This window comes from Silurus aristotelis (assembly GCF_946808225.1).
Source record: "Silurus aristotelis genome assembly, chromosome: 22".
Lineage (NCBI taxonomy): Eukaryota > Metazoa > Chordata > Actinopteri > Siluriformes > Siluridae > Silurus > Silurus aristotelis.
Genome location: NC_139595.1, coordinates 6624265 through 6642224, shown reverse-complemented (window position 1 = coordinate 6642224; position 17960 = coordinate 6624265). Strand labels below are relative to the sequence as shown.

Sequence of the window (17960 nt, the reverse complement as noted above, 5' to 3'; positions counted from 1 at the left end):
ATTCCCTGACCTTCATTTCTTAAAGTAATGATCGACTGTCTTTTCTCTTTTATTATTGATTTTGTACAGTAGTAAGAGTAGCACTAAAAGGGCTATTGACAACTGGTGGTTTAAAGCACATTTAAGAAGCCAAGAATAGTCACAAATAAACTATCCATGAGCCATAAATTTGCAAGACATGATATGTGTCTACTTTGAACAATCGTTTACTGCACATGTACGTGTTCTTTCATAATTTAGTTCTTAGGTCTTCAGTAATAACGTACAATGTTGAATATAATGAAAATAAAAGAAAACCATTGAAGGAGAAGGTGTGTCCAAACTCTTGACTGATACTGTATATGATTGTGCTGTGATGCAACAGACATTTGTTTCAGTTTGTAACAGCAAACTTTGTGTGGCGTTTCGAACTATAATTAAGAATCATTATTTATTTAAGCAGGTTAGTTTTTTTTTTTTTTTTATATATATATATATTTTGTGGTACAAAACCATGTGTTTACTGTGTTATGATGTGTGTGATGTGTCTTAGGGGAGGCAGGTGCGGTGCCTGCACAGATCTGCTGTTCGTTCTGGAGCAGGAGGACTCTTTGTGGTAAAAACTTCTTTTCTTCTTCTTTATTGATACCAGACAAGTGTATTTGTTCAGAAAATGTCCCATGTTTCAAAAGAGCAAGGAAAGTCTGTAAGAACTTGGCTTTTGTGGAAGGATTTTTCCCCAAAAATAAGATTTTGAGTAAAATAGATCTGATTGCATTGTGCAGCAACGATCAGCCGTGACAGGTGAAGAAAATAACATGGATTATTGCATTACAATCGCGCTTATTAGGCAGCAAAGTAAACTTTCAAGTTGATGTGTTGGAGGTAGGGTTGCAAAATCTTCTACATTTTCCATGGGAATTAATAGGTGCATATGGGATATGGGAATTCATAGACATAAACAGGAATGAATGAATTGCAGGAAATGTAGATGGGAAAAAAATAATCTTGCAGTATATTCTTGCTTAGTCACATGCACACAGCACACTTACTGCAGGCTTACTGAGGCCACGCCCCCTGCCTTCTTTCATAACACAACACACATAATTTCTCGCAAAAGAAATGCCCATCTTGCTAAATGTTCACATAAATGACATGAATATTACATAACTGTACGTGCAAAACTTCCTTATGCTGTGTGTAAGCTATTGTGCACAACGAAATCAAAATTTAACATTTTTAAAATCTATAATAACATGTCACTCATGACCAGACAAAATGTTTATATTTGTTTGTATATGATAAAGTTTATATACATTTCCCCCAAATTTTGAATGTATTCCTGTAAATTCCCATAAATTCCTGATCCATGGGGCTCCTCCCACCTCTTGGTGGCAGATGCCACAGTACACTTTTAGAGGTCTTGTGTAGTCTCGACAGGTCAGAGTTGTGTTAGTGGGCACATGTGGGACCTACACAATATTAGTCAGGTAGGTTATGGATGATTGGTGTGGATATTATACCTTTATTAAAATATGCACTTATTGTAGGGGCTGTGGTGTGAACAGTAACAGGCTGAATGACCACCTGGATCATAAACCTTTTCTGTTGATAAAAGGAATCAACCAACATGAAATATGGGCCTTGATTTATATACTCTCAGGTTAATTAAATACGAAGACCTACCCACCTGAAATGATTATTTATTAACATGGCAGCAGAGGATAGTGTAAAATCATCAAGATACAGGTGAAGAGCTTCAGTTTATCTTTACATTGAACATCAGAATGGGGGAAGATAGTGATCTTGAGTGGCTCAGACGGTGACTCTTTCATCAACATCTTGTTGAAAACAGAGGACAGTGGAGAATATACAGTGGAGCTGATAGGAAAACTACAGTAATCTACTCTAAATGGAAAATAATTTTGCATCTTGTTTTTTTTAATTTTTTTTAATCTGCGCTATTGTGTGCCCAGAAAATAAGTGGTTATAGATGGACTCGGAGCAGCCCGTCTTTCACAATCAGACATGCCATTAACAATGACTCTGTGATAACATTCATTTTCTTTATTCTGGTGTTTTATGTGAACATTAACTGAAAAAAATGGTACCAGTATTTCCTCCCTGTTTGCTGTTATAATAACCTCTACTCTTCTCGAAGGTGATTGTTTATTCAGCCACAAGGGTGTTAATAATGTCAGGTACTGAATTAGTGAGGTGAGGAGGTCTGGGGTTCAGTCAGCATTCACATTTATCCCAAAGGTGTTTATTAAGGTTGAGGTCAGAACACTCGAGCAGGCCACCCAAGATCTTGGAAACCATATCTTCATAGAGCTTGCTGTATGCACAGGGGCATTGTCTAATGTGTTTTGTCTTCCAGTCACTTACTGGCTTGTTACTATACTATTTAGACTGTGCTATATATCGAGCTCTGTAGGGGGCAGCAGTGAGGGAGAGAATGGACTATATTAAAAGAACCATGCGTACATGTTGACATGTACAGTATATGCGTCCTGCTTTCACTTAAACAATCAAACTGTTACCATTTACAACTCTGAACCCATGGACATATTCAAAATCATTCCTGTCTTTTGTTACTGTGAAATGCTTCATTTACAATGAAGCAAAAAAAAAAAAAAAATCAGCTGTGAAGGGGATGATATAAACACACACACACACACACACACACACACACACACACACACACACACACACACACACAAACTGAACAAGGGTGGCATCTATCACTTATTACTAAAATAATTTATAGCTGCTGCCCCAGTTCAATTTGAGTGTGTGTGTGTGTGTGTGTGTGTGTGTGTGTGTGTGTGTGTGTGCCACAATGTTGTAGTCACACAGTTTTACAGGATGTCTTTGCATGCAGCAGCATATGTTTTTTTTCCTTCACTTTAACTAGGAGATCCAAACCTGTTCCAGAATGATAATTCCCCTATGCACAAAGCCAGCTCCATTAACTTATGCGTTACCAGGGTTGGAGTGGAAGATCGCAAGCCTATCAAGCTCCCCAAGAGAGTGGAGTTTATTCTAAGAGCAATTCGAGACTAAATCTGGAATGGGGTGTTCAGAAGGCACTTACAGTCTTATGGTCAGGTGTCCACAATTTAATATATATATATATATATATATATATATATATATATATATATATATGGAGCATAAGAACTTAAATGGCCTGCTATAAACCTCTGACCTTAACCCTACTGAATACCTTTGTCATGAATGACTGGAGGAAATCATAAAAGCAAATAGGGACTAAAACTGGGGCATGGGATGCTCAAAAAGCACATGAACCTTGGTCAGGTGTAGCACATTGTAAAATAAAAAAAATAAAATAATAATAATTGTGTAAAAACGTCATTTAAAACCCATTTCTTTTTGTTTTTCCAGCACAGAGATACATCCGAGAATAATCCCAATACTCCTTTCGAGTTCACACCCGAGAACTTGAAGGTGAGCGACGACTCTTAGACTTGAAATGAAATCATGTTTGCTTACTCATGTGGCTGCATGTTCTAATCTATTTTACTGACTTCAATATTAGGGCTTATTATGCAGATCTCCAAGAGGTCTAAATATTAATTGGGGGATGTTGTAGATTAGTGGTTAAGGTATTGGATACAAAGGTAATGAGTTCAAATCCCAGCCACACCAAGTGCGGCTGAACGGATAAAAAACGCCACCAGTCTGTTTTGATTGGCGCTTGGTGGCATCTACTCACACTAACATACAGTTCAGCATCAGAACAATTCGAGAGAAAGAAATGATGGGAGAAACTCTTGATTCGAACTCACCACATCACCTGGGGCCTTATTTGCATGTTTTTTTTTTTTTTAAGTAGTTAAAAAAGTTTTGGGCTGATGATCATTTGAATAGATATCAATCAGTGTTTGACTCATATCATTATGAATGGACTGTTGTGCTCAGAGTAACATTCGAGTCTTTTGATGTAAACTGAGTTGATAAAGCAAAGAGTCTTGTGATAAAATGATAATAGGAACATTCTAATCATAGTACTTTGGATACTTAAGTACATTTGAAGGCAAATACTTTTGTACTTTTACTCAAGTGTAAGTTTAGAGGGAGCACTGGTACTGGAGTCATATTTGACATCATAGTATGTGGTAAAATACTATTTGACAGTGTGTAACAAAGAATATAGTGGGAATGGTTAAAAGCTGCTTTAGTCCAGCGTTAATGTAGAGAAAATCAGCACACAGTTGTTTATATTCCTTTTATTTGGTGAGTCATCAAAAAAAAAAAACCTGAGAAAATTCAGTGGTAAAATCTAGAAAGCAAATACTAATAAAAGGTTTTTCTGATAGATTTCTGATATTCTGTGTGTGTGTGTGTGTGTGTGTGTGTGTGTGTGTGTGTGTGTGTGTGTGTGTGTGTGTGTGTGTGTGTGTGTGTGTGTGTGTGTGTGTGTGTGTGTGTGTGTGTAACCTTTTTTTTTCCCTTCCTGTGAAGAGAATTGACGCTATAATAAAAAACTACCCTGAGGGTCACAAGCAGGCTGCCACCATTCCTGTCCTGGACCTGGCTCAGAGGCAGCATGGGTGGCTCCCGATTTCAGCAATGAACAAGGTAAAACCCATCTAAGAGCTTCGCGGAAAAAAAAAAAAATTTTATTTAAAATGTATTACACATCATGCCATTCTCTTGAAAGCATCAATATAGCATAATATATACACTATAATGACAAAGGTATTGGGTCACCTGACCTTTCCTGCTATATGTGGTTCTTTTCCAAACTGTTACCACTAAGCTGGAGGCACTCAATTGTACAGGACGGATTTCCTCCGCTGTGGCCGTGTAGAGCAGGTAGTAAAGCTGGCGATTAAAAACTCGATTAGTCGATGGAATAATCGTCAGGACACTCGATTACCCAAGTAATGGATAGCAGCAGCCCTACCTTAGATAAAAAACGCCCCTCGTTCCACACTTTTTGTTTTCAATCGTTTCACAATAGTTTCTTATTCACAGTGAAACGTCTGGAAAGTTACAGTTTAAAAATGTAATTGATAAATGATTAATGTTAGCTACAGCCTTCCTGCAATTATTTGGTAATATAGTAGCATACACTTGTTATATTTTAACGTAACACGTTATAGTTGGAATTTTGAATCAGATGCTTAAATATGGTCTCAAAAATCAGCATATTTGAATCGGGAAAAATTCCGAATTTATAAATGAAAAAACGTGTAGGAACCCTGTACTACACTCCCTGACAACTTTATTGGGAACACCGGTCCATTCATGCTCTCATCCATTCAGCCAATCAGGTGGAAGCTACAATGCGATGCTGAAAGCCCTAAAAGAGCTTCAGCTAAATGTTCACATTAAACTTAAGAACAGGGGAAAATGTGGTCTGAATGACTGAGGCATGATCGCTCGTATGAGTGTTTCAGAAACTGTTGATCTCCTGGGAATTTCACACACCCACAAACAGTCCTACACAGATGGTGTGGAAAACTCTAGCGAGAAGCTGTTCTGCAGGTGGTGCAGCCGTTTGAAGCGAAGGCTACTATATCTCAAATAACCATTTTTTACAACCGTGGTGTGCAGCAAAGGGTCTCAAAATGTACATGTTGGACCTCGGAGACAGACTGGCTACCACAGCACAAGCTCACAGATTACTGGTGAAGAGTAACTGGGGATGAGTCTGACTGCCAGAACAATCCGTTCTTTTTTTTTTCTTTTCACTTTTTTAGGAAACCTCAGTTGGTCATCTGAATGTGTAATTTTTTTTTTTTTACTTTCCAGGTAGCTGAGATCTTAGACATCTCCCCCATGAGAGTGTATGAGGTCGCCACGTTCTACACCATGTTCAACCGGCAGCCGTTGGGAAAGTACCACGTCCAGGTGTGCACCACTACACCATGCATGCTGTGCGATTCGGACAGCATCCTACAGTCCATCCAGAATAAACTGGGTAAGCATAGGAGGAGCAGAGGAGTTGGGCTCCACTTAACCACCTGCTTTCTTTCAGGCTTTATTATGGTCCTAGTGGTGAATGACCAAAACTAGGCAGAGAGTTTTTAAATCAGGCAGCAGTTTATCAGCTGATCTACTCTTTTTATAACTAAATGAAATTCACTGTATATAATCTAAGGAGGAGAATTTGTAGTACTGCTCTAACAAGTTAGAGTACAAGCATTATTAATATCACTATCGTAATACAAACATTATATAGAATTTAATCTAGTTAAGTAGTGCTAGTGCGCTTTTATGCACAAGCAATTTTTTCTTAAATTTTACTCCAGGGCTGTGTATTGGCAAGAAGCTGTCGATACGATATGTATCACGATACAGGGGTTGCAATACAATACGCTGCAATACTGCAAGCAATGCTATATATTGGGAGATTTCTTTATTTATGCATGTATATGTGTGTGTGTGTATGTATGTGTGTATATATGTGTGTGTGTGTATGTATGTATGTATATGTATATACACACTGACCACTGCACACTGGGAACAGCCCACAAGAGCTGCAGTTTTGGAGATGCTCTGGCCATTCGTCTAGACATCACAATCTGGCCCTCGTCAAACTCATTCAAATCCTTACGCTTGCCCATTTTTCCTGCTTCTAACATGTCAACTTTGAGGACAAAATGTTCACTTGCTGCCGAATAAATCCCACCCACTAAAAGGTGCCATGATGAAGTGGCCATAATGTTATAATGTCATAGAGAATGAAGCTCGTCATACTTGAATATCATTTCCATACAATGTATGATAGCGACCTGCAGGCTTTTATTGAGAAAGCAAATACTATAATAAACCTTGCTGAAAGGCGATAATTATAATCCTATTCATTTGTTTCTGTATTAGTGCATGTCATACCATATTTGTTTACATTACAGATTAGAGTAACGGTCATTTATACTCGATTAAGATTTTGGACATGTGCAGAGGAGGGACATGGGGTATATTGGTAGGAGAATGCTGAGGATGGAGCCACCAGGAAGGAGAAGAAGAGGAAGGCCAAGGAGGAGGTTTATGGATGTGGTGAGGGGAAGACATGCAGGTGATTGGTTTGAAAGAGGCAGATGTAGAGAACAGGGGGGTATGGAGACGGATTATTGAAGAAGAAGAAGAAAAATGAATGGCTTGTTTACAGAATCTATTCATTCTGAAGGACAAAACATTGTCAAATTTCCCAGTGCGGAGCCATTGCATCCCCGGGTGCATGCTCAGAAAGACCTGCAGGCTAGTCCATCAGATCAGATTTCTTGCTAACCTTTTGCCCAGGAATGAACTTACCTTAAACACGGGTTCATTTTGTGTTCAGTTTAACACGACATTTTTTATTTTCCCCCAGTAAATATATACATTATATATATATATATATATATATATATATATATATATATATATATATATATATATATATATATATATATATATATATACACTATATATACACATTATATATATATATATATATATATATATATATAATGTGTATATATAGTGTATATATATATATATATATATATAATTTGTTTTCATACAAGTGTTGAAATGTCACCGGAGCACATGTAAACCGATCCACAGCACTAATAAAAGACATGCTTCATTACTGCATGTCTGCGGTCTGAGCAGTTTGAACTCGATCCGTTCCTTCTTTACTAACTCAACACCACTGCTTTCTCTCTCCTAGGCATCAAGGTCGGCGAGACCACAGCAGACGGGCTGTTCACGCTAGTAGAAGTCGAATGTCTCGGTGCTTGCGTTAATGCCCCAATGGTTCAAATCAATGACAACTATTATGTAAGTACACCTGTTCATCCCTCTCCGTGCCTCGCTGCCAAGTTTACCTGCGTTTTAATGTCTATTCTGTCCTTTTGATGGTTAATGGATCTTTTCTTATTTCCTGGCTCGGGACTGGGGCACACGTGCTCTGGTTTACTTTAATGCAGAATAAGCGTTCATGATTTTCGGCGGTTAATCCTAGATGCACCGATGTCTGTTAAATCAGAGTGCAATATCGATATAGAATATAGAGTAGTTGACATGCATTTATTTTTGCTTGTGGAAAAATCTGTGGAGCGTCGTGTCACTATGATAGAAACCTTACCGCTCGTCGATTTGCACATTTCTGATGTATAGTCATGCAGGGCTCCAGACTGCGACTAAAATGATTTAAAAAAATAATAAATTGCAAGTAATATTTTTGCCAAGCTCGCCATATAAATGTACACGTTATGTACAACATGATCTGCATGTTATGACTTTTTATGAGCACATAATTTGTCGACGTAATAAACGGAGATGCATCCAACACCTACGTTAGAGTTAAAGCGCTAAAATAACCGGACAGTTCAATCAAAACTCACCTGACAGCATCAGAAAAACATGTCGAAACTAAAAAATATCAGACTTTTTTCAAAACAGTCTCCATCTCCATGGAACTCTTCCGCTGATGACACACCTGTTAGTAAAAAGGCAGGCTGCTGTTGTGCCAGTATAGGAGAGAGGGAGAACAACAGATGTATCTTCTGTCAGTCAGTGAAAACAAATAAAAGTGCCAAAAGACATTTGAAAACCTTGATTTCATGGCTAAGGTACGATCAGCGACTCCTGCTCTAAAGCGGGTTGAGAAGTTGCAGGGAAAACTGATTTCATTACCAGAACAGATCATTTAAGAAAAGAGACGGTACGAAAACACGGCGATAGTCAAAAGCATACAAAATTTTCTTGATCACATAACTGCGAAGAGCGCGCCACGGAAAACACCGTCAGCGCTCGCGGTGTCTCGAGCTAAAAAATACAATTCAACACCGCCTATATGATCGCTTCAGTTCCCAGGCCATGCTGTAAAAAGAGGGCAGGTGACTCGAAGTAAGCGTTTTACTTTTTTTTTTTTTTTTTACTTCATTCTTGTGTGGCAACTTAAAAATATAATTTGGTGCATGTTGTTTTTTCTCATGGGAGCCAATGGCTCCTTAATTGTTTTTTATTTTTATTTTATCATTTTGTCTGGAGCCCTGGTCATGAAAAATATTTCTTTCATTCATGTCAGCTGATGACGCCTCTGAGGCTCCTGTAGTAACGCAACAAACTATTGCTAGAATTGGAAACACAGACACGTGGAGCAATGAATAATCCTAGTGAGCTGCGCATTGAGTAAAATATCCTTCCAAAACGGAAAAGACATTAAGATATCGTAAACTACAGCATTATATACTCTGTTTACTGAAATCTCTTTATTCACTCTTTACCTGAAACCTTTGAAAACGACAGTGAGGGTTTTTCTCACGGGCGAGTCGATGTGGGTGTGTTAAAGAGCAATGAAACACAAAACCCGACACTCACGTGTAATGAATTAGAAATACAAAAGGATTTCTAGAAACAGATCTGCAGGAAATGATTCTTTTAATTACGAGGTGATTGTTGGTTATATTTGGAAAAAGGTTCAGTACTTTATTATGAGTTCATACTCCTAATATTGTATAGCAGTCAATCGGGTACTAAACACGCCAGACCTTGTGACGTGTTTGCGGATTTGATGCACATTTGTTGTTTAATTATCCAAGTACAAGTAAGTGTTAGTTAGTAGTAGTAGATTTTGTAAAAGGAACAATAATGAGCAACAATATACAATTGCTTTTATTGAAACACATTTCAATAAAATAAAAGTATATGTTGGAATATTAAAGGATTAAACGACATGCCTATTAATTTCCATTCTGTTAATGGAACGAATCAGTGATACTCTTACACGTGCTAATGGGTATTAAATATTTAAGTTAAATAGCATTGTTTATTTATTATAATTATTCTATTATAATATAATAATTATATTGATTATAATTAAAACAGCAATGAGAGGGAAAGAATCTTTTAAAAAGCGTTACAGGTAAATAACAGACTACAGCGAATGTTCACGTCAGGAAATGCACGTATATCTTTGTTTCTCATGTACGTCTTAGAAGAAAGAAACGCAGCACGTCCGAGACGAGTGCTTTAATCCCGAAGAGGATCTTTGTCAGCAACAGAACAACTTTTGGTTTTGTTCAGAAATAGCTCAGGGTAAATCCCTTGACACGTCTAGATTATATACGCAAGACTCGTTGTTGACATTAACATGACATTATCACACGTACCATTATGGTTTAATTTGTTAGACTAAGAGGCAATAAATACAAAACCCTTAAGGCTTCTTATTTCAACTCACTCACTTCATGTTATTAATCCAAGTTTCCAGTGAAGTGCTCTTTTTAAAAGTAATTTGTTGGTTTACCTATGCGATATGAACAAAAGTATTTGGACACCTATCATTTCTAGCAACATGTGGTTCTTTCTCAAACCACAAAGTTGGAGTTGTGCAATTTCATAGGATGCATTGGATGACATTTTCCCTTCGGTAGAAGAACTAAAAATGTTCAAGCATGACGGCCTGTTCCCCTGTGACAAAGCCAGCTCTGTTAAGATACGCTTTACTTGGGTTGGAATAAAACATCTCTAGTGGGCTTATGAGAGCTTTGATCTCAACCCCACTGAACATCTTTTGGATGAATTGGAACACTGACTGCACCCCAGGCCTCCTCACCCTGCATCAGAACCTGACTCACTTTAATTACACAATCACAAATTTCCACAAACAGCTTGTGGTGGTTATTATAACAGCAACTGGGGACAAAATGTGGAATGGGATGTTAAAAAAAAAAAAAAAAAAAAAAAAAAAAAAAAGCACACCTGCGAATTGTTTGTTCACGTGTCCACAAACTTTTGCACCTATAGTGAATGTGTACGCGTGTGTGTGTGTGTGTGTATGTATATGTGTATATATATATATATCAATCACTATAAGCTATAGTAGACATTTTTGAATTGGGGAAAAAAATTCCACATGCATAAATCTTGTCACGTGATGTAATTTGTCACATGGCTTCTGCAACAGACCAATAAAATAGCAGCAAGAAAAGCAGGGCAGGGATGTCATGCTGAAATCGTTTCTGCATCTCCATGTGAATACATGCCTGCTTCACTCCCTAACAGCTGCTCTCTCTAATAAACCCGTTTCTGATAGGAAAATATGACCGTCCTGAACCTGTCTTTCCTCGTTTAATTATAGAAAATTGCGGCTGTATTTGATGGTGATGGTAAACTACAGGACATTACAAGGGCAGCGCTTTATTATTTTCAAGTTTTAGTTTCTCCAGGTGTTAAGCAAAGAATGCAGGGAATTATTCACACTTTTTAAGCAACAGGAAGTGGCACTTTGATCACATCAGGTTTCAGTAATGTAAACATACCAGCTCAACAAAGGGTTTTCAGATGCATTTTTATTTTATTGCTTGCATTATACACATGGCATAGTTTAAAAAAATAATTAAATCATTATAAAAAAGACAACAGCTTTCAATTTTTTTTTTCATCCTGCAGGGGATTTTTGGGTAGAAGAGCTCACAAATGACAGACTACAGCCATCACTCGAATGGAAAAATTACTGTTAACAAAAAGTACAAGATCTAGCCTCTAAAAATTCTAGCCTGTGCTACAGGGCTGCTGCTTCATCCAGCCTTCATATGAACATTTACAGAACAGGCTCTTGCTGAACAGGAAGTCTAAAGGAATGATACCATGGTGGTGGTGGTAATCAGTACTTTCTTGAAGTAATGGTTTAAAAAACCGTCTGAACTGGTAGGGTAAATCCCATTCAGCACCTGGGTAAGTAAAACTGAGCTGCTGATAGGCTGCATGGGTGATGAGGCAATTAAATATAACTTTACATGGGTGAATGGAAAGTCAGTCACTTGCTGTGACTAAAATTTGTTTAAAAGATTCCACTTCTGTGATTAATTATCAACTCCATGACCTGGTTGTTGGAAGTTGCCTTGCAGGTATAAAGAAGACGTTCAGAGAGGACCGGCTCACGGATGTAACTTTTTTTTATTTTATATTTTAGAAAACATCTGGTAAAAGGACCACGAGGTGGTCCTTGTTTTTTTTTTTTTTTTATAATATAAACAACCCACTATTATCGAAGCTGTTACCTTTATTACAGAGTTGTTCGATGCTTGTTGATTTGCCTGATCACAAACGTCACTAACTCAGAAAGCAGGTTAGTCCTGTTTTGCGTGTGGAAACTTCAGCTTTAAAAAACTTTATAGCACCAATAAATAACCAGAATATTGCTCTTCACAGTCAAATAATCAGCTTAATATTTGGATTGCTGGATCAGGCTTATAAAATAAATCATTGCAAAGGGAATTGAATTTTATGGTTAAATGTGTTCCTGGCAACAAAAAGACCTGCTGCTATGGGCTACGCAACCCAACAGATACCTTTAACTGGTTGGAAATTAGGTTTTCTTAGGAATCACACTTGAAATTTTAGCAAAAGCAGCTTTGTTACACATTAGATGGTCTTTCATATTAGAAGTCTTTATAAGGCTGTATATCTGTTGGTTTGGGGTAAGATGTCCCAGTCTGCGTTTAGTGATTAAATGACCAGAAAGTCATATCCTGACCTGACTCACATTTAATGTCACTTTCAGAAAAAACATTCTAAGTGGGTATTTACCTGTTGAGTGGCCGTTCCACGTAACCAAAAGGGCTTTTTTTTTTTTGGACATATTGACTCAGTAGTCCTCCAGCATGTATAGGTTTCTAAAGAAACAAGCCTAAGATGAAGAAACTGAAGTATATAGCTCTTATGAGTTCTGCTCTTTGTTTTGCTTTGAAGGAGGACCTGAAGCCTTCAGATATTGAGCACATCATTGATGAACTGAAAGCAGGGAGAGTCCCATCACCTGGGCCAAGGTAGGAATGTTTTAAATGTTATTTCTGAGTAATAACTGTAAAGATGGGTAATTTTGATTTCTGCAGTAACAAAATGAGACTGTTGCCGTTGACTTTTTTTTGCTAAACAATGTTTGCTGAACGTGTCCCAGTGAAAGACTTATTATAGAATTAATAATAGAGCACATCACCCCGTGATTTGAATTATTGGTAATACTGCTTGCATTTATATGCAACACACTCTGCCCAGATTTCAATTTAACAGTACTGTAGTATAGCAGTCACTACAAACCAATTATATAACAATCATATAACAATCAACCAATTAACTAGTCATTTATAAAAGTCTTTAGTGTAGCCAGTGTCTGTATTGCACCGGCATGTGCTATTTATTGCTATCAGGTTGCCTGAGACTATTAAATTGCATTTGTTTGCTCACTATATATGATAGTTATATGATAACAGCACCCACACAAAGGGTCATGTGAATTAAGTTGCTTTAAATGCGAGAGCACCAATGAATTATCGATGATGTTCGCAGGAGTGGCCGCTTCTCGTGCGAGCCTGCCGGAGGACTGACCTCTCTGACCGGACCTCCTCCTGGACCTGGCTTTGGAGTCAGGCCTGACTTATAACTCCAATACGGGTCATCACCTAACTTAACCTGAGTCCTTAGAAGTATCAGACATCATTGTAAGTGTAAATAAAAATGTTATTCATTGTACACTGTAGCTGTGTGGTTATTTTATTTATTTATTTATTTTTTTTTACATTTACCACACCACCTTGAACCAGATGTAAATATTAAACAAATAACATTTAGCCTTTTATCCTGACAAGAACGTCAGCACTAACGTGAGTTATTAATGCTCTGAGAAATGGGTAGGTGAACATTTTTCCTTCTTATGTAAAATAACCGGATTATATAGAAAAGCAGGATCACTGTAGCATATAAATATCAATTGAAAACTTCCCTTTTAAAGACCATCACGATTTATAACAGACAAGCTCTAGTATCTCCCTTTAGAAATTAATTAAAAATAAATGTATTTAAAAGACTTTAGGAAATATTTTTCCATGTAAACACTTATAGTTGAATTGTATATGACCATACTTTATATTTAGTTTTTTTAATCTAGCATACCAGTGTAGATTTATTCATTGCTAGAGACTCAAAGCACGTTTGTACGTCTCTCTGGACACGAGCGTCTGCAAAATGAGACTATGAATCAGGCTATATTAGGATCATTTTGCAGTGGATATACAGTGCTTTTTCATTCATCATGGATTTTATTGGTTTGGTTCCTGGATAAGTCAAGGACAGTCCTGCAATGTAAAACCCTGGACTATTTCCAAACTGATTTTTGATTCTTAGGTCTTCTCACTAATTTATCATAAATGTACAAATTCGTCCAGAAACACTTCAAGACCTGCGACACTACTGCCTTGTTTCTATAGTACTCTGAAAACAAGGTATACAACTGTATGGGAAAATTAGTCCTTCGTTTTAAATGATTTTGCTGCTGAGTACCTTTTCAAGATCTGTGTAAAAAGGTGTAAATAACATGTATTGCAGCAGGCCAGAGCAATTAAAACCAAACAGAACAGAACAACCTGGACCAAGTGACTTCTTAGCCTTGGACTCTAAAAGCATGGCCACGTTCAAGCTGACAGTTCTGGTTTTCACATCAGTCTTTTTTTCTTACCCTTTTCCTGTCCATGTCACTGATCTGAAGTCGTGTCCCAGACACTAATCGGCTGCGCGGTGACGCACAACATATACTACACACTCCTGTGATACGTTCATGCAAAGACAACATTAACATGGTAAACGAGCCTGGATCAATCACATGACCACTACACTCCTTCAATCTATAAAACACGGCCTGCATCTCCGTGGAAGAAAGCAGCTAATGTCTGACAGCTCTCACATTTATCCAGTCGTGCTGGATGTCATATTTGTCCATGTGTCTAGCCAGCGCCCTTCCCCCTACACTCACATTTCTTCTCAGCCTGTTCTGCAACATAATGGCCGCCACCGCGCATGCGCCAAACGAGTCTCCGGAATGCAAATACCACTGCGCCACACACACACACACGTACAGCTGTTTTCTCGAGATTATATATGTAATATATATTTGAATGTCAAAAGAAACAAATATATGTTTTTATGTGTATATTTACTCCACTGTCCCGTTCCATCCCCCGCGACCGCTTTTCGAGAACGTTCCGCCGTCGCTGCAGCTCGCGCCGAGCGGAAAAGATGACGTCAAGCGCCCGAGCGTCACCTCACCCTGTCTTCTCGAACGTGCCCCCGTACACGTTCTTGTAACACATACACACCATGGCGAATTCACATCGAATCTACTACGAATATACAAACCTGCAGCTCAAAATGAAGAATAATAAAAAAGAAAAAAAAAGAAAGGGGTGTTAAAAAAAAAAAAAAAAAAAAAAACCCTCACTATGAGGTGAGTCCTGCCCCCTGGCCCAGCGAGCGCACGCACGCGAAAGCCTTTTTAAAGCAGTGCACGGAGCGCTCGCGCGGTCACGTGGGCCCGGCGCGTGCCAATGAGCGCGAGCTTCGCGTGTTTTCGCTCGGGTTTTTTTTTTCCTCCCCCCCCCTTTTTTTTTTTCTTAGCGACGGAGAAGCCGAGCGATGTTTTCAAACCGGAGCCCTGCGCTGGGGACAACCGCCACCCGCTCGTAGCAGCGCTCTTTTACTCACCAACCGGACCTGAAATATCGTATATAAAAAATAGAAAATAATTTATTGAATTCCTTTGTACTGACCTGAAGTGGAAGTCGGAACGAATATCGCTTTACGGTAAGCCCGAATGTCTTCCTTTTGATAAACAGAGCTCTCGGCTAGCAGTGGTTAGCGTGCTAAGCCGAGCTGCGGGGTGTTTGTGTGAGCGCTTCGGCTTTGACATGTGTCCTGGGTTGTAAAAGCGCCGTTCATTGGACATCGCACCGGCCCGAGTGGGACGCGTGGAAACACGGGGAACGAAGCGCGGTGCTTCATGGTATAGTGGGACCTCCTTCTCCACCTCCATCTCTCTTTTAGAGCTCTCGCGTGTCGACGGCGGAAAAAAAAGAGCGAGAGCGAAGGAGAGGGAGACAGAGGGGTGCAGTGACATACAGGCTCGCTGTAGGGCGACACGGAGGGAATGAAGAGCGCTACTGCTGTTAGCACAGCTTGCACATCCAGCACATCGCCGAGTCAAGTGTACGGGAACGGGAGCGAGCCGTGTCAGTAGCCGTAGCGCTGGCTGTGTGGCGTTAGAGCTCCGCTGCGCTTTTGTCTGCGACTGGCGGGGTGGCGCAGTCTGCAACACGATCACCTTTCAGACTCAACCTTCCACTGCTACACTCGTGTGCCAAAACCTGCACCATAATCCACCATATTATAATAGAACACAACACTCCCGATACCGCGTGCAGCGGCTTCCTCCAACACACAGCACTAACACGAAGACGTCTGTTGACACTTGGTTTTAAACGTTACATCCGGGAATCTTTTCTTTAAAAAAAATATTTTACATGTTGCCTGATTTCCTCAATGTGCGTGCGCGCGCTCGTTTATAACGTCTTTATAATCACGTTATAGCTGAAGTGGTTGTATCTGCGCCACGCGACTGCATTGTGTGTGTGTGTGTGTGTGTGTGTGTGTGTGTGTGTGTGTGTATACACACGCGTGTGTGTTACCACAAAGCTGGATTTCGTGAGCGTCCTTCGTGCAAGAAGCCTTTTGTCTAAAGGACGTGGCTTGATATGGCGTTTCTCTCTCGCTCTCTCTCTCTCTCTCTCTCTCTCTCTCTCTCTCTCTCTCTCTCTCTCTCTCAGTTCCCACGTTCCTGATTTCCTTATCCGTGTTGTTGGTTTTTTTCCCTTTCACAAAACACACTCTTTTTTCCCCCTCTACTACGTTGTTTACTAGACCTGTGATTGAATGCACACCACAACATTTCACACACAGCAGCTGTAAAATGAGATCCTGGTCTATTAGAATCAGTAACTGCTGCTTTATAGGGAATCAGGTACCATGGTCTTACAGCTGATCTTCTCCCCCCAACAATCACTGATTTATAATCATAAACATCATCAGTACTGATACAGCAGCTTCAGTACACAGTTATGTCTCAGAAACCTGGGTATTTTTTACGTCTACCAAATTAAAGCTGGAGTTTATCAGTGGCAGGGTGATGCGATATCGCTTTAATATCGGGATCCAATACATCTAATACATTTCATTTCTTATCTGAGATACTTTCTTTTTTTTTTATTAGTACAGCAAAAGCGATTGGAAGCAGACGATTCGATATGCTCTATTCTTTTCCTGTTACTGTAGTGCTAAATGTTGTCCTGCTGAATTAGTAAACATATTTCATTTTTAATACAAATTCTTTACAAAAAGTATGCGTGTATATCTGTATAATACTCGTGGATGTTTTATATAGTATATTTATTATAGTTTGTTATTTTATATATACAAACGGTGTGTTATTTCATTTATAAAGTCTATATTACACATACACATTAAATATAATACTATAAATAACATTATAATAATAACATAAAATGTCTCTCGCTCACACAAACACATAATACATATCTAAGATAAGATAAGATAAGATTAACCTTTATTCGTCCCACAGTGGGGAAATTTCTATGTTACCGCAGCAAAATTAAGAAATAAAAATAAATGCAAATATATAAAAAAGAATGTACAAAGAAATAAAAACAAATAATAATAATAAACTGAAAAATAAAAATAAATGCAAATATATAAAAAAGAATATACACATACTATAATAACAGTATATACACAGTACAATGTATAAATACAAATAGGGGGAGAAAAAAAAAAAAAAAAAAACCTGTAATAACATATGGCATATATATATATATATATAAATAATAAAACTAATAACCAACTTGTTTTTATATGAAAATAACAATACTGCACTATCCAATATTTTTGGATGATATACGAAAATGCAAAGGCAGATTGATAAATATGTAGATAATTAAAAAAATCATCTTTAATGGCACTGTAATTGGTTATTTACAAATTCCTGTATATACAATATACATGCACCTATATATATATATATATATATATATATATATATATATATATATATATATATATATATATATATATATATATATATATATAAAAATGTATGTGACTGTTTTTGTTAC

At 38.1% G+C, this 17960-nt stretch overlaps 2 protein-coding genes across 3 annotated transcripts in view; both read left to right on the top strand.

Annotated features, from left to right (window-relative positions):
* Positions 1-13476, top strand: part of ndufv2 (NADH:ubiquinone oxidoreductase core subunit V2) — a 14968-nt gene extending 1492 nt beyond the window's left edge. Inside the window, exons 2-8 of the mRNA XM_083524911.1 lie at positions 533-595; positions 3388-3450; positions 4468-4584; positions 5764-5932; positions 7667-7776; positions 12697-12773; positions 13294-13476. Coding sequence (XP_083381037.1) covers positions 533-595; positions 3388-3450; positions 4468-4584; positions 5764-5932; positions 7667-7776; positions 12697-12773; positions 13294-13387 — 693 coding nt within the window. The 3' untranslated portion in view covers positions 13388-13476. The remainder of the gene's footprint in view (positions 1-532; positions 596-3387; positions 3451-4467; positions 4585-5763; positions 5933-7666; positions 7777-12696; positions 12774-13293) is intronic.
* A 397-nt stretch (positions 13477-13873) lies between these two features.
* The window catches only part of ankrd12 (ankyrin repeat domain 12), a 40704-nt gene continuing 36617 nt past the window's right edge, over positions 13874-17960 (top strand). Inside the window, exon 1 of one of the 2 annotated variants that reach the window (XM_083524852.1) lies at positions 13874-15579. The gene's annotated coding sequence lies outside the window, so the exon portion shown is untranslated. The remainder of the gene's footprint in view (positions 15580-17960) is intronic. The other variant, XM_083524853.1, reaches the window with a different exon arrangement.